Here is an 18172-nt window from a genome sequence, read left to right as displayed (position 1 = left end):
CAAATTGCTCCCAATGGCTGTGCCAGCGGCATGTGAATGTGCCTTAAGTTAGATCCTGATGAGCAGATAGCCACCCAGCATGATATCTGTGACATCAGTGTCTGAATGTGTGTGTGAATGGGTGAATGTTGCCATGCAGTTTGAGTGGTTGGAAACTGGAAAGGTGATCTAACATTTACAATTTACAATACAATAAAAATTGTATTACTATGAAACCATGAAACTGATTCTACTATAGAATCTGATATCTTTACATCTCCAGTTTCCAAGATTAAGAGAGCGTTATCAGACAAGAGGAGTGAGCAGCTCTTCTCATGTGCATTATGCACTGTGTGAATGTACGTATTAACAATATATGTTAAAGCAGTAAGGGCAGTAAATAAACCTTAAAATGTATGCAGTAACTCTGGTAAATCTTTGGTGAAATTATGGGGCTTCAATCATAAGTTCTTCAGTAACTGTGTTCATGAAAGGTGTTCACATGCAGACAGATGTGTTTTTGACAGTATCCTGTAATTTATCATATCATCAACATCAACTTGTTATAAGGGCATTTTCTCAGCCACTAACTCCTCTCTGCCTGTGTCCACTCACCTGTGCCCACCTGAGGACATCTTTCACAGTGACGGCCCCAGGCTTTGCCCACTGTGCAGCAACACACCTCCTGGGTGAGGGGGGTGGGCAGCGCATGCTCACAGCCCCTGGCCTCAGACGCCATCAGGAAGCACTGAGCCAGCTGCTCAGCTGAAGACTCTGACAGAGGAGACAACAGGGTTTCATTTGGGAATCATCTATCTCCATGAGACAGATGAGGGCAACAGAATTTTTCAAACAGTAAAATTCACATTTTGGAATGAAAATTTCATGTCATTCAAGCGGATTTTCAGTAATTTCTTACTCACCAACACATCGATTCCTGTCCAGCACAAAACCGGCTTTACACGAACATTTGAAGCTGCCCAGTGTGTTCAGACAATCTCCATTCTGACAGACACCCTGCATGGAGCACTCGTTGATATCTTCAAGGTCAGGAAGTGTGGTGTAAAAATGAGAAATGTTTATGTTGTTGATGTAATAGATAAGATAGTATTTATTCACATGCAAGGGATATGGAGGGAGATTCATCATATAGGAACTGCAGTTTTAGTAAGCACATAAAAACTGACAAATGTCCCTGTCCCTGATATCAGCTACAGTCTGCCTGCATTACCTTGGCAGTGAGTGCTGTTGAATCTTTTATAGCCTTGTGGACAGGTGGAGCCGTAGTCTTCCACAATGGTCTGCTTGACTGATGCATCTGAGGAAGGAGAAAAATGTGAGTTTAAGGAAAAGAGCGAGAAGGGCCGCAAGTGGATGATGAAAACTGATATAAAACTGTAGGATTAGTCTCTGAAAAGTAGAGAATCCCCAACTCCTTTTCTGGGAATGATTAAGATTAAACACCTTCAAGAACCTTTAGATGTTAAGCAATTATCTTTAAGCACTAACATGTCTTTCATGAATCCATTGCATAGTGATAGTTAATTACAAGCACTGTATATGCACTATATGCGTGATTCTGTATATGTACAAAAGTAGATAGATAGCATTGATAGCGCTGCCAGAGTTTAGGCCTTAGCATGTTTCAAACAAAGTGCTTGCCTGGTCATCTAACAGCAAGTGAAATCTCCAACAGTGGATACAGGGAAGAGAGGCAATTTTTGAAACTTTACAGAACAAACAATCTCATGCCAACTTTATACAGCCATTGCTTAAGTGTGCAAAAGTGCAAAAGTAAGCAGAGTTTAATTGTGATTCTCTCCCAAGTTGTTTTGTTTTCATTCTTCACACAACTACTTCCTTCAATCTTTATGTCTACAATGACTGCAATGCCATGAAGGCCTAGAGGATAGAATTCCTATGTATATGTTTTATTGTGTCTTGTTTGCATAAAACCCCACAAAGAATTGTTGGAGATGGATCATGCAGGCCGTGGGACGCAGCCAGGACGTGGCTATGATGCAGACTTCTGTCCTCGCCTTTCAGTGTCACCATTCAGAACAGTTGTAAACACTTCAAACATGTGCATACTGAGGCCTGTTGGAGTTCTTTTATAGCTGGAGAACGACCTTGTTAACACTTATTCTCTTTTATGTTGAAAGTAAGAATGAGAAACACACTAATTCATGGATTAGTTTAGTTTAACACTGCAGACTGGTAGTAGGGGGAAACAGTCAGCTAGCCTGGCTCAATCAAAACTTATAAAGTACACCTATTAATGAACTCATTAACACATTGTATCTCCTTTGTTTAATATGTACAAAAACAAAAATGTAAAAACAACAAGTTGTGGTTTTTGGCCGCACCACACACCCAAAAGCTCAAATTCCTTTAAAATGTGCATTAGTATTAGTCTAAATTTAAACTAACATAATAAACTTAACTACATGCAGTCACATTATAGAGTGAGTGCTGTATTTTTGGCGATGATGCAGACACAGTGCAGAAGCAATTAAGGCTGTTGGAGCCAACTTAACATTTTGACCAAATGTAATAATTGGACAAACTACTCGAGGATTTTTCTTCTTTCTCTGCTTTTCTTTTTCTTTTCTAATGAGAGCTTTTTTTATGAGACCTTTGATGAAGTGGAGCTTGTTACAGACTACATTGAACAAGTCTTTCATGAGGTTTGAACTCATAACAATGCATTACTCTTGTAAGCTTATTTTTACCCTAAATAAGCCTTGAACCTCCTAAACAGAAGAATGCTCTACTTTGCGTATAGGGCAGTTTTATTTGAGAGGTGCTGGAAAACTGCACTCACACAAACATTTTGAAAGTACAATTAAAAGAGGGGAAAGACCACAACTTTCTTTTTTTTTTTTAAAAAGGAGAGGGATATAAATGGATATAAAAGTAACAAAACAGACACCGCTCCGGGCAGGAATCCATTTATCTAAAGACTAACCAGACGTACAGTATCAGGTTTTGTCAAAGACTGCATTGTCTGACTCAGAACTGAGAGCTGGAATAATAGCGGAGTGGAAAAACGTGAGTAGCCAAGATTTTCTTGAAATTCAATCTTCTGCAATGTGATGACAGTCCTGCACTGGGCAGGCACATAGGAACACGCTTAAGTACAGAGTTATTTTCCACATTCTCCTCTTCTGTCTCACAGACTGTGTGTAATTCCCCTAATTTCTTCCGTTTTCTCCTTCCCCACCTTTCACACACTCCCTAACCGACCTCACCACTAACTTTCATTTACACCCTCAAACGCATTTTTATAGAGGAATGAAGTGATTGTTTTAATCCAGGGCCATAATTTCAGAAGATGGAGGGTATAAATTGCTGGGAATGGTTGACATTTTTGGCTCAATAAACAATAATTTATTCCCAGGAACACACAAGATGCATATTTGATAATAATCCAGTACGGATTACTTTAAGAAAACAATTTGTTGCACTTTCACATCTGAATATAAACACTAGATAAGAATAAACAAATGGTGCAACTACAAAAACTGGAGAAAGTGGATTAGAGCAACTTGAATATGCAGTAAGACAGCATTTAAAAGCAGAAGAGATTTCTTGAAGTGCACAGTAACTTACTTGGCAGTTTGGGGCACTGGTAACACTTGTTTTGTCCCCATGAATTCCCCACACTGCCACAGCAATCCTCCTGATTGGTCAGGACAGGAAGCGGGGTGCTGTTGCACTGAAACAGTGAGACAATAAAAACGAAATCAGTGAAATTTTCACCCTCAACATCCATCACTGCATCAAGTGACTAAAACTCACAGCTTGTTTGGGTGTGGTCTCCTGGAAGCAGCGCCCCTTTGGTTTGTGTCTCGTAGGGATCAGGCGTGTCCCTGTCTTGTGAGGAGGCTTGACATCTGATTGGTCAAGAGGCTGAATGACGACGGAGGTGTCTGGCGTGTGGTGAACACGTACATTAATCTGCACTAAAAACAGAGAAAAGGTAGGGTTAGGGTTAGGGGTAATGTATCACAAACACATTATCCCCATCACTCAAAAAATGCTGAAATTTTGGCGTTAACTGTGACAAATGATAGATACCTTCTGATGAGTGGTGCCCTACTTGTGTTGGTAGGGTTAAAACCGAGTGTGTTTGCATCAACTGGGTGCGTCCTCCACCTGACTGCTCTGTGAGTTTGAGGCCATCTGGCTTCAAAGATATGGGGTAGACGGGCTGTTTGTTGCCTCGCGCTGCCTGAGCTTGCTGGAGTGGAAACTGGCAGAGTCGACCAGTGAAGCCAGGTGGGCACAGGCAGTGCTTCCTCGAGCTGCATACTCCTCCATTCATACACGTCAGGGGACACACAACTGTGGAAACAGACAGGAAGAGTGATGTCATACCGAGATGCAGACAGGTCAACAGTTCATAGCAATGAATCACATCAGGAAAATTGACCAACACAAGGATGTAATCATAATTGTGGTGGATGTTTATTCATAAGTTTGGTGAGACTGGAATTGCTGTTTGTGGGTCAATTTACTTCAGAGACAGACTGAGGCGTATATGATGAGAGTGTAACACTGGTGCATGTTAACTATTACTTGATTAAATCTATCGTGGGGGAGTGATGGGGAACAGCTCCATCCAGTGTGTGCTTTTAAGTCCATTCAAAACAGTCGGACCTCAGAAAAGATATCAAACTTGATACATAACTTCACTGTATCACTGCGCTCAATCTAAATCTCATTAACACCAAAGACAAGCTGCATAGTAGTCCCTAATTTACACAAAAATATAAAGAACATATTAATCAAAGGTAAAAAAATCCAACTAATACCACAATGAGATAATCTTCAAAGCAGTTCTTCACAAAAATACTACTGTAAAAAAAATCACATCAGCTTGATAAAGTAACAAGTGGCTCCATCCAGTCAGAAATGTCCAGTGTCTGAGCAGGGAAGTAGGTCAAGTTATTGATCTGTTTAGCAGCTTTATTTAGACACATGGGAAAGATCTCAAGATGTATGAGAAACCTGCTGGCTGCAACAAGGTTCATGGCATTCATGCAGTTTCATTGTGTTTATTTAAAGTCCAGTTATTTTTGAAATTCCCACAATAGGACAATCAGAGGAAAAGAGAGGGAGAGAGAGCAGGGCTGTGCTGAAGACTGCAAACAAATAATTAATTCAGAGAGAGATTTGAGAGAAACCAAACCAATACTACCAGTACCTCTACAATGACAGCTAATTAATTAATAGTTCAGCAAGACCACATTGTTACACATTATTTATTATTATTTTTTGGGCTTGGTATCATTCTGTATAATTATACTTTTTGGATATGTTAATCTGTTCAGTACTCTGAAATCTCTTGAAATCCAGAAATGAAGATCTTAAAACAAATACACAAGAATGTTGCCTACACAAAATAAAGAATAAATTATATCAGTGAATATCTAATTAAAGCTGAAAAGATTAGTTGATCAAATGATTAAGAGAAAATAGTTTTTTTAGACAAACATGCCAAAAAAAAATTTTTTTCTCACGAATATTTGATATTTTCTTTTTCTGTGACAGTTAATTTAATATTTTTGGGGTTTTTTGCAGCTTATTCAACATCCTTCCTTCTTTAACTAATCAATTTTAATCCAGTTATTGCAATTATCTCTTTCACCACGGTTTCTTGTAATCTAATCATAACGTTCTTGTCAAACACATACAGTGTACCTCCTTTATTCCTGACATTGTGCCTTTAACTGTGCTTGTATGGGTTCATCTCTTTCCTACTTAAGACCTTGGCTGGAAAACCATTGGTATGTCTCTTTAAGTCCATCACCTCTCCAACATAAACTCTGTCATCCCCCAGTTGTTATGTTTAAAGCAGTCCTAAGGTTTACACCAAATGTATCATAAAAACACTTTCTATACTAATGTCAGGTATTTTCTACCACCAGGAAGTAAGAAATAGCAATTTAACAACAAAGTACTTAAGTGTTCTCTCAACAAAAGATATGTTTAGGAAAGAAAGTACACCCGACAATTTTTCTTTTTCATACTGGTACATTTGGTGTTTTTGAATAAAATGCGTCACAGACCAGCCTTGCCAGTAAACACTAGCATGCTCTGTACAGTTAACGGTCATCTGTGACTATAAAAGTTCAAACAGTTACTCTTTGTTGCCATTTGGAAAAGCCAAAACTGTGACATTGACCAGCTGAGGTGCAACAAAGCCTGAAACCTTTCAGACCCACAAAAACCAGGCTTAGAGAGGAGAGAGGAGAGGAGAGGAAAGAAGAGAAGAGGAGAGGAGAGGAGAGGAGAGGAGAGGAGAGGAGAGGAGAGGAGAGGAGAGGAGAGGAGAGGAGAGGAGAGGAGAGGAGAGGAGAGGAGGCCTCTTTGTGCTGCTGAGCCAAGTGTACACATATGGAAGTAATTAGGTGTGGACTGCCAGGGAGTCTGGGCTGTGGCGTAATTATGGGACTAGATCACTTTAAACACAGCAGGGACATCCTCACATAGTGAAAGTCAGGCAGAAAGATTAAAGGACCTCAAAGAAACAGCCGATTACTGGGGTAAAAATATTCAATCTGAAGCAAGATGGATACTTGAGAAGGAGTTTTGCATTTCCTAACTCCATGTGACAGAGGTCTTAAACCACTATGACTGGGTACAGGCAGCAACATGCAGAATCAAGCTGGTAAGCTCAGGCATGGAAGGAAATAGTAGGTGAGCAGCACCGACTGAAGACAGCCTACTTTACTTGGCCAGACTTCCTCTGACATGAGAGCTCCAGTTTCCCTTGTTCAGATATTGTCTAAGTACTAGATTTAGACTGGGAGGACACTGGGAAAGACGTAGGGGTTGGAAATTGAGATTACAGACACAGAGAGACGGGAAGAAAAGCTCTTTGCAAACGTGATTACACAATCTAAACCCACAGAGACTTCAGAGACGATTTAGGGAAAGTCTGGGCTGTGGCCCTGTCTGGCTGGGAAGGTGTCTGAATGAGACCTGGTAGCATAGTCAGGGTCAATGCCACACTAAAGAAACACACAGAAAGGCGGGAGTTTCATATCCCAGATTTTGGATAATATTTCTTGGTAGGGGAAAGAGGTCGGGGGGTCATGTGAATGAAACCATTTGATGCTGTGAAAGGAGCCCAGCTTGATGTAACAGAAAGTACAACACATATGTGCAACTGGCAGCACATCTCTCTCTACAGTATTAACAGCGTTATTCCTTCTGTATCTTGTAGGATGATGTTCTGGCATAAAGAATCAATAATGCTGATTATTCAAAGGCAGCCCAGACTGGAGCGATCTGAACAGTGAAACTGGAAGTGCTGTTTTTATACTGCTCATCATTACAGTGCTGTATGCTATGATGCATGATAACCTCACATGCTGGCTCACAGCGGCTTTTTCTGTGACTGGACAGTTTTACAATGACTTGTGACTCAAACAGGAGTTCAGCCAAAAGAGAAAGTGTGCATGCACACACATTAAAAAAACTAATTCTGAAATGAGGAATAGTGTTCAAATGAGGGGAATTTGATTTAGAAAAGATGCCTTGTTTGTGTTTCTGTGGGCAGTCATTAATGTAACATTAATTATCAAGTCTCCAATCTAACTATAGGCAAATATTGAGATTATCTATATGAAATTACCAAACTTTGTTTATAAAGAAGCCACAACAGGGGAAACTGCTGGGTTACATATACGACTGATACAATGTTGTACAGCCTATTTGTTTGGGAAACTAACCATCATATCGTCACCTTCTTAAAATAATTTTTTGACAAAATGAGTTTTTTGCTGGCCACTTCTGGTAAAAATGTTTTAAAAAAACGTAATTAAAAAAAAAAAATTACATAGGTCATTATTTTAAGAGGGTGACGATATTGGAGCTGGCATATTATTTTTCTTTTCCAGGCAAGCTGCTACAAACTCATCCAATAAGTCAATAAACTAGGTTCTGTTTTGAGCTGCTTTTACTGACAATGTGTTAATAGAAAAATAGTACAATTTCTCTAACCTGAACTTTAATTTTGATCATAATTAAACAAAAGAGCACATTTTAGTTGCAGCAATGGTTCATTACAGACTATAGCTCTAAACAACAGGTGCTATTAAAACTGCCCTTCAGGCCTATATCATCCCAATGATTGGATATTTTTAAATGAGCTTTCTTGTGACTGTTTGTCTTCACAGCTGCAGGAGGACTGAAAACTTTATAATAACTGCCTCCTTTATTTAAACTCGAGTCATGCTGGCTGATGCTCAGGCTAATGTTTTCTGCAGATCTTGTATGTGAATGGTTGTGTTCGTGTGTGTGTGTGTGTGTGTGTGTGTGTGTGTGTGTGTGTGTGTGTGTGTGATGTGTGTGTGTGTGTGAGAGAGTGAGTGCCATTAACTGGAGGGTGTACATCTCTCCTGGAGAGCTGCTGTGGTTTGGCGTCTGCACCACATTACATACCAAAAGAGCACAAAGCTTTAAAGTTGAGATCATAAAAAGGATTTCATTTTCCAGCGAACTTTCCCTTTAAATCATCGCCTTGGAGTTCATTAGTGGAATTTATGATCCACAATCACTCATTGACTCCCCTCGTCAGTTACCTTTGCATCTCAGACTCAGCCGCCCTCTGTTTGTACCACGCCTTTGTCTTTATGGATCTAACACATTCCTAAGACTAGAGGTGGTGTGTTATTAAAAATCAAACGCACCTAAGAGATATTTGGTGGTCTGAATGAATGTGAGGCATGAACAGGGCTGGCTGGCTGGCTGAGAGGTGGGGGGTGGGACTTGTGAATATGAAGCAGTTGTGCTGTTATGAACCTTATTTTTCACATAGTCTTGTCAAAGAAAATAGAAGTGGTTAAGAGCAACCTAAAATCCATTTAAAGATCCAAAATCTTGTATCTTTGGCATTAAGATCTATACAAAGTCCTGCGCTGTACTCCCATCATATATATAGCTTATTTTTACCATATGTGGCTTCAATTAAACTAAGAAAACTTTCAGATTTGACTCTATCCCTTGCTGTCATTGCTTTGAAACCTAATTTAATATTGAAAGTCAGCTTACAGGTACTGTATGTTCCAAGACAGTCAGAAAATGTGTAATTTTCCCATGCACCACTGACTCCAGCCAGAGGAACGAAGTGAACTAAAGAAAAGAAAGAGACAGAGCGATGGGGGAAAAAGTCTTTGTCTTCAAGCTCTTCTCATCAGAGTGCTTCATGTGACATATGAGTGAGAGCTCCTTTCTCGTAATGTCATGATTCACCCCAAGAAGAGAAAGACAGATTTCTGCACAGCATGAGATGGTAGAGGGAGGGGGCGGTGGGGTTAAAATATCATTGGAAATATCATGTGTCTGGGAAAATGGGGGAATAAAGCAAAAAGAGTCTGTGAGGAGACATGTAAACCCTAGGGAATAAAAAGAAGTGTGATTTTTCAGTACAGTTTTGTGATTCCAAGATGCACTTAAGGAAAACATACTATACATTCCTCAACTGCTAAGTAAGCACGCTGACTGTAACTAACAGGATATAGTCAAAAAAAAGAAACCATGTATGTCCATGCAAACACAGACACACATTTTTCATATTTCCACTAAATTACAGGTAATAACTGGTGGGAAAATTGCTCTAGTCTGGGGTTTTTTATAAGCTGAACAGAAAATGTCTTGTGGAAAGAAAGAAAGAAGGAAAGAAAGAAAGAAAGAAAGAAAGAAAGAAAGAAAGAAAGAAAGAAAGAGAGAGAAAGAAAGAAAGAAAGAAAGAAAGAAAGAGAGAAAGAAAGAAAGAAAGAGAAAGAAAGAAAGAAAGAAAGAAAGAAAGAAAGAAAGAAAGAAAGAAAGAAAGAAAGAAAGAAAGAAAGAAAGAAAGAAAGAAAGAAAGAAAAAGTTTTAGCCTCTGAGTGCCCTGTGACCACCCACCCACTCATTGCTGTCTGTCTGGCGATGACACACAATCAGTCCCCTCCCTCCACAGCGTCCTTTCAGCCGCACCCTCTGAGCACAAAAACAACACATTACGGCCCTACAAACCACAGTTCAAAAACTCCCCCGTTCAATGAACAAAAAGCTACTGCAGACATCATCTCGTACCACACGAGTGGTTGGTGTTAACCCAGTCTGCAAGAATCAGACACCAAAATCATTAATGACGCTAACTGAGTCACTTTCCCTATGATTCAGGCTCGACTCACGACCCAGTCTGAATCAGCCCACTCAGATATCTACAAATGGATGCTGGATATTTTTTGGTCAACATGAGATCATTTCTATGGTCATGATGGCTGATTCAGACACAGAAATACACATTGTGATATCTAACAGTGGCGTTTTCTTATTGTTGATGTATTGTGCACATGCAGACTTTTAAAACACACTGCCTTATTCCTTAACACTATACCACAACTCACACTCACAGTATCACAGATTACTTCAAACTAAACATTCATGAAACAATTATCTTTTGAGATACATTCAAACATCATTACTCTTTGACATTTCTTTCACATTGAGTCTGTCATCATTAACATTTCACACATAATAACATTGTTCCTGATATATTGTTCCTGCACATATATCTACCCAGTACACAGAAGCTAGACCAATATACTGTGCATGGATTGGACACTGAACACATGCCAGTTTTTAAAGGGCCTTCTCAGTGTTTGTTATCTAAAACTGCTTTAATGAACACCAGGAAAGACAAAGCCCTGCTATACTACCAGCTATCAAGTTGTTATAACTAATGTCAGAAAACAATTACCTACTAACATGTACACAACAGACAGAGTGCAACATGGCGTTCCCGTTGGAAAATGGATTAAACAAACAAAGTATAACATGTTTATGTTTAAGTGATCTTATAAAGGTGTTGGATTTTGTTACAGTTGGACAGAGTTTTCAGTCTTCATGCTAGGCTCAGCTAACAAGCTGCTGGCTGTAGTCATATATTCCACAGATAGATATGAGAGCAGTAGGATTCTTGTCATTACACTCTCTGTCACAAAGTAAATAAGCCTATTTCCCAAAATGTCAAACTGTTCCTTTAGCCTTTCAGTTCTGGTATGGTCTGCACCAACTCAAACCCACTTTCTTGACCAGGTGCTTGTTGCTCTCTGCCCTCTGTCTTTTTCTGGGGGAAACGTAATATAAACTCAATGTTTCCGAGCTTGTTTGTTGGATTTGGCAATCAAATGGATTGTTTGACCATGTGTGGACCAGAACAACACAATGGAGTGATTTCTAATCTGGTGCCCCTATTAGCAGTAATCGGCAGGATGACATCATTTGCCTGTGCTTTCCAAAATGACTGCAAGACACTGTTAATATCACCTCTTGTTAAGGTTAGAAGAACAAGGTATGGGTTAAACGTATTACTTCCTTAAGTGACTGTAATCGTCATGGCTACAATAATAACCACAGGGTTAAGGCTAGGGCAAGATTGTATTTATGTTTTTTTTTCTCGAAAAACTGTCTCGACTCTAGGTTGGAAATGGGAAACTTGCAGTTAGAAAAACATGAAACAAACAGCTGTCTGTTAAGTTGATTTCGCCATCCACTTCTCCTCCAACGAATAAGGAAATTTGTCGGCATACAGTATCTGGGTCATAACTATCACCCCCACAGGATGGCATCTGTCACTCAAACGTAACTATGTGTCATTTTTGGGTGACTGATAACCTACTGTGTCATTTTTCTAGGGAGGACAGGGAACACTAAAGCAGTGAGACGGGGCCCAGCCTTAAAAAACAAGACAATGAGGTATAACCTACAAAAATACAGTTTCATGTGTTAATTCTCAGTGGGTTCGGCACTATGAGCAATCCTTTCATATCACACATCATTTGATTAATCATTAAATCATTAAATGTCATGACCACAAGTATGATTAACTTAGGTGTTTACACAAGTAGTCCTCTAACACAACATTGACCATGACTCAAGAGAACTGTGATTAAACACTGGGCCCATAAATGGTAAACGCAGTTGCCGCAAGAGTAAAAGAGAATAGGGAATGGCTATCATTGTCTGACGTGCTTCCCTTTACCATGAGCTCCAAAGCAGGAAACCGCATCCCCAAATATGCCTACCATCGACTGGCACTATGAGACCACATACCACAAGGAGTGAGAGAGAGCAACGTATGAAGTGGGTCAGACTCCTGCAGTTGAGCCAGGCGTTGGGAGTAAATTACATAATCACTGCCTTTTGAAAACACAAACCTGCGTACACATTCCTCCTCCCCCCTGCAGACTTCTCTAGGCTCCGTCCACCCACACAACTCTGAGCGACCTCGGCCTCTGCTGTCTAAACAATAGCGCTGGCCTTTTCCAGAGTCAACCACTGTCACCAGAGCCATTCATTACCCATCACAGTCATTCTAAAATAACAGTTTGTTAACCTTATAGAAATTGGATGATGACGACAAGCAGAATAATCTTGAGAAACTGAAGGAGCCATCAGCAGGATGGAGTTAGATCAAGAAGATTAGGACAATAAGATTTAAATCAAACTCTGCCTTGCACAATGTGATTTTCATATGTCATGGAAATATGTGGAGTGGTTTCCACAGACTTAGGTGGGCATAAAGCCAGCACTGGCCTGTCACTCCCTTCTGGCAGAGATGTTTGTGCAAAGACAGCCAGAGAGTCAGACAGCATCTTGGCACAGATGTGAATGATGTCATATAATGACTGTCTAAAAGCCTCGACTATAGGGACAGGAGGGCGGGCAGGTGGAGGAGTGCTGACAGTGCTCTGCTGAGATTATGTCAGACACCTGCCCTGCGGGATACTCAGCACTCAGCACTGGAACGTGTGGCAGGTAATGCTATAGGCTGCACAGTCTTGGGCCATAGCAGCAGCCCTGGCAGAGGCCGTGTTATTCTGTTTACCCTGGCTAATCGCAGCAGCTACAGGGTCTTGCACGTTGTGGGTGCAGTCCCTAGCGCTCGCATTCCTCTGAGCGGCTTTAAATAACTGCTCCGTTTCTCCCCCTTCGCTAAGCAAATGGGAGGAGAGTGTTAAAGATGGCAAAGAAGGCTGTTTGTTTGAGCTGGGTTCAGTACACTGCTTTTGAACACCAAACACACTTAGGCACACACACACATGCAAATACACACACAGTTCCCTTGTGACGTTCCAAAAAGCACCTCTAATTGCTGCTTTGTTTTCCAAACATACTGTAATTTACTGCGCTGCTTTTTTCAACATGTGCAGCTGAATTGGCCTTTTTTCTTTCATGCAACAAGTGATGACACGGAAGAGTCTGATTTCATGGGAAACTCCGGCTAAGATCATGTGGATTTTCGGTCTGATGGAGTGTTGTGGTGCAATCCTGACAAATGTAAACATAGAAAGAAGTGACTATGTATTTAACCCTTTAAACCACCACCGATCTCTTTATTGTGGTCCCCCTAAGTTACAGTACATCAAACAAGCTGTTTTTGGTCTTCACAGCCTTGCAAATAATTTGGAAAAAACACTTCAATAGATTTATCACACTGTTTGACTTAAGGTAGGAAGACACCATCTATTTTAAAGTTTCAGTTTTAAACTGTGTTGTGATTTATACTGGGATTATTTTTTTTATCACTGGATGTTTTTTAAAATAGCCAAAACCATTAGAGTATCATCTAGCAATATGTATATTACATCTTCATATTCATGCTTCTTTTTTATATAATACAAGCAGCCCAGTAAAAGGTTAATGAGAATAGCAGACCCCAAATAACACCATGTATTATTTTCCTATCATGCATAAATAGACAGGGAGGGGACAGAATGTGCATCCAAAAATATTAAAACAGCCATGACATGGGGGTCGATGATCTGCCTGTAAACACATGTGATAATAGAGCACTTAATCAAAGTTTAGAAGCTTTCACAAACTGCAAATGAATGTGTATGAAACTCCCTTCCACAGGACTGTTTGAGTTTGAAACGGTGTGAGCACAGGAGCCGTGCCCAGCTTCACCTCTGTGTTCAGTCCAACCTGTGGCAAAAATCCGGAGTGCTTCAGGTTTTTGGTTGCCCATGTCAGACCGCCTTTTCAAAGTTTGGCACGAGAGAAAGAGGTGTGTGCGAGGAAGAGCAGAGGGCTTTGAAAGGTAAAATAAACTCACCGCCTAAATAGAGAGAAAGCGAAGCCAGCTCCGTCTACTGTATTTAACTGACTTGTCTTCATTTGCAGACTCCCATGGACCTCTGACCCATGCCAAGGGTAAACCAAAACAAACCGCATGGCTACTACTGTCACTTCACTCTAAATACAGAACCACATGGGAAATCCAGAAATAGCCATATCCACTTCTCATGATGCCCATTTTCGGGGAGACAAGACCAGACTGTGATATGATTAAGACCACTTCCTGTGCAACATGAGGCCTTGTGGTCTTAGTTATTCCAGAAAAAGACAAGAATCTAGAGCAGCCTGGATGTCTGGAGCCCTGATAAAGAGGAGATGTTGCTGAGGTGCAGAGGCGAGACAAGGCTCAGAGGGTTGTCTGGGAGTCGAGCAGCAGCTGTCAGTGAGGCTGATAGATGGGATGCCTCTGGGCTAGTAACGGCAAAAAAAATGACTTGGATCAATTTGTGTAGGAAAAACCACACTTCACTCAAAACAATCACAGCATGCGCACAGATCCAGATTTTATTTAATCACGTGATTTTGAGGACTGAAAATATAAGTCCTCCTTTCACAGGTGTGAAACAGATACATACACGTAAACAAAACCACTGAGGTGTCTCCACGTAGCCAAAAAAACACCTTTTCTACTTCTCCCTTCAATTTAGAGCAAGCTTTCAAGTGCTGAGGGTGAAAAAAAGGAATGAGTTGGCTGTTGGATATTTTTCAACCAAACACATGGAGATACTGTAATTACAAAGACAGCCTTCACCTGAAAAACACTGTTTCTCTTCTCCTCTGCCAGTAAACAGGTTCAGGTTCAAGAGAGATATGGACAAGAGCACGTAATGGGATCAGCATGCAAAGGTTCATTCAAGGTTTCTAACAGTTTTGTGATTTATAAATCCAACTTGCAACCATTGTCACAGGCAATTCCCTCTTCCCACTTTTATCTCTCCTGACTCTCTCTAAATGGTGTGCTATATAATAAATTTGACAAGGGGAATTCAGCTGCAATAAACAAGACAAGATGCAGTCGTTCTTTTATTCCTCACATAAATGATAACGATGCCTCTGCTTTGGGCCCAGCACAGCCAGATGATGACTTGCATGGATACGATGTGGAAACCAAGAGAAAGGGAATATGTTGCTGCAAACGTCAACTTTCTTCTGCCTGCCAACGTGCAAGGGAGGCTTTCAAGTTTCCGTGCTTTCATCAGTTTTAGGAAGTGTATGGTGAAATGACATGTGGACTCCCTGGAAATATATGAGCAGAGCATATCTGGCTAACTTTATCTTCATTCCAGTGAAATCATGCCATGCAGGTTAAATATGTCAAGTTAGTGTTCGCCTGTTCACGATTAATAATAGTAATCTGATAAATATGTATTATATGAACTGCAGTGTGTGCTAGAGCTCAGAGAACATGTGTGATATAATGACTACATACATGGGCTGCTATGATGTACACTGTACATTAAATATACCAGTACTGACTGTAACTGCTACTTACTAAACCATAACAGATGTTCTGTGATCTCTCCGTGTCTGTGTATGACAATGAGTTCAGTATTACAGCTCAGTAGTTCTCTCAAACAAGACTAACTGTAGGAAAGAGTTGCCTGTCATTTAGGTGATTTGTTCTCATGTACAGCAGGTAATCCAGACTGAGACAATCTGCTTTGTCTGAAAATCTGGGTGGTCGTCTGGTTGCCTTTCCCTGGCTGGGACAGCATAATCACACACTGCTCACATTTATTGCTTGATCAAAATTTAGATGATTGTTGTTTATGAACAAACGCTTTTTTTTAACTAAAGGAAGCAAACGACCTGTAAGCAAACAACTCTACTCCAGTATACTGCTGGACAAACTGGCAGTAAATGAATCAATGATTATTTCGGTGACTGATATATTGCTTAAAGCAATGGATCAAATGACAACATGTAATGTGAAACGCGCTGTCACAGTGACAACCCTGAAAAAAATCAACTCATTCAACTCTGCAGTTCCTCTTTTACACAGTGCATTTTAGCATTTTTCGGGTCATTGCTGCGGTTTACCGCCCTCAACTTTCTTGTTTTCATTCGCTCAGCTCTCATACCAACATCCTTTTTTTAGCAATAGTATGCAGTAGTTTTCAGCAAAAGAGCTCTAAAAACCAACACTACGCTACCTGCCCAGTAGAGATGTGCCAATCCAACTATTTCGGTTGAAATACTAATACTGATACCTGGGCTTTGGGTATCAGCCAATACCAGATCTGATACCAATAATAAGCTTTATTCCTCAGACTGGGATCAATCTTTTAGGAGTAAAGCAAAATCAAGCTTGACTTAAACATTACTTTCCTAACTTTGTAAAACAAAATGTAACAAATAAATACAAACATATACATTTATTGAATTGCTATTTATTAAAATAATGATATCGATAGCAGATTGGCTCATTATCACTGATACCTGATCCAGTTATTTGAGTCAGTATCGGACCAATATCCAATATCAGTATTGGTGATGGTGTATCTCTATTGCCCAGAATGCTAATAGTCGACAGAAACACAATTCCTAATTAATGCTAATGTTGCTCTGCATCTGTCTTATGTGTAAAAAGGCAACTGCTTGCTAACACATTTGCCATATCAACTTTGTAAGGTAATAATACGTCAATGTCGATGTTTACAGCTTGCTGTGGTGCCCCCAGGTGGATAAAAAAATATTTAATGCAGGTTTTCTTTGTCACGTAGAAATCTAAATGATCTGCTGGTTACACCTGTCAAATGTGAGATTTGCTCTACTTTCTCTGTTTAAGTTTGCAGTAGACGGAGTGCTTTGGGTTTTTGGACTGCAGATCAGAAAAAGTAAGCAATGTCAAAACATCTCCTTGCAAGCACAGACCTCCTGCCAACACTGACTTGTTCTTCACTTTGTTCTCCAGCTGTTTATCCAAGTATATCATTCATCTAAGTTAAATTCCAGGTTACATTTATTTCTGATCCTGCAAACATTCCTGTAGGATTCAAAGCCAGCATTTTGACAAAATGACAACATGTCAAATCACAAATTGACAGCATTTCACATTTATCTGTTGGCAGGAATCCCAAATTCAGATAACCACTAAAGCCTGACTGTTTCTTGGTCTTCATTCTGTCTCTCACCCAAATTTTAGCCAAATTCAGATGATTACTTTACTGACTGTGGAAATCTTTGTACATACTGCAGTAAACGTGCTGGAAGGTATTTCTGCTCATATGCTCACTAAGAGAAACTACATTTTCTTTAAGGAAAAGGTTTGCTCAGTGTTGGCCTCGGCCTCACTGTGCTGACGTCATGACCGCACAAATATGGAAAAGTCTTCATATTGTTGCTGCTATAGCCACGGCCGTTTTAACACGGGAGAGAGAAATTTCCACTTGTCCAAACCACATTCCAGCCCTCACACAGAACAACACACATCTCCTCTGCAATCTGAAGCCAAACCCTCTATCTTCTGCAACAAAAACTCATACCGAAGTCACAGAGGAACTTCTTCTAGATACTTTGACTATGAAATCCAGAAGACAGGTGACTGTAGAGCAGTTTAACTAGACCAAATGTGAAGAAGCATGAGGTATTCCAGGAATTTAAAATGCCTCTCTTGAATTATTTGACACAGAAGCTCCAAAACGTGACGCATCACAGGAAAATCAGGGGAGGAAAAAGTGAGGCTTGGTGTCCAGCCAATTCTCTGACTCTGCAGCACTGCATGGTGTCAAGAGGGAAGAATAATGTCACAGCGCTACAAGACAGATTCCCTTGACCTCGATTAGGTAAAATCCAGTCTGCTTTCCTCCACATGCCCCAAAAATAAAAAAACAGATGGAGAGGCTACATCTGTGTGAGTACCTACAGCTTCTCTATACAAAAAAAACCTGTGAAAAGCAACTAAATATTAGGAGCTCGCTTGTAATTCATGCATACTGACTTTTTTATTGGCCTCCCCCAACCCCAGATGAATTTGAGGGATTTCTTAGGAGCTATTTGTCATTCAGTAATGTTTTTTTTTTAAGTTAAAACGTTTTGAGGAATGTCTGAT

At 40.2% G+C, this 18172-nt stretch overlaps 1 protein-coding gene across 1 annotated transcript in view; it reads right to left on the bottom strand.

Annotated features, from left to right (window-relative positions):
- The window catches only part of ltbp3 (latent transforming growth factor beta binding protein 3), a 35176-nt gene that overhangs the window by 14850 nt on the left and 2154 nt on the right, over window positions 1-18172 (bottom strand). The window contains exons 2-7 of the mRNA XM_053331108.1: window positions 4060-4326; window positions 3781-3944; window positions 3592-3697; window positions 1211-1297; window positions 903-1019; window positions 595-753 (exon numbers count right to left, since the gene is read on the bottom strand). Coding sequence (XP_053187083.1) covers window positions 595-753; window positions 903-1019; window positions 1211-1297; window positions 3592-3697; window positions 3781-3944; window positions 4060-4326 — 900 coding nt within the window. The remainder of the gene's footprint in view (window positions 1-594; window positions 754-902; window positions 1020-1210; window positions 1298-3591; window positions 3698-3780; window positions 3945-4059; window positions 4327-18172) is intronic.

The sequence above is a fragment of the Scomber japonicus genome, chromosome 13 (assembly GCF_027409825.1).
Source record: "Scomber japonicus isolate fScoJap1 chromosome 13, fScoJap1.pri, whole genome shotgun sequence".
In the NCBI taxonomy this organism is placed as follows: Eukaryota; Metazoa; Chordata; class Actinopteri; order Scombriformes; family Scombridae; genus Scomber; species Scomber japonicus.
Note: the sequence above shows the minus strand (reverse complement) of the source record. Positions and strands in the feature narration are given on the sequence as shown.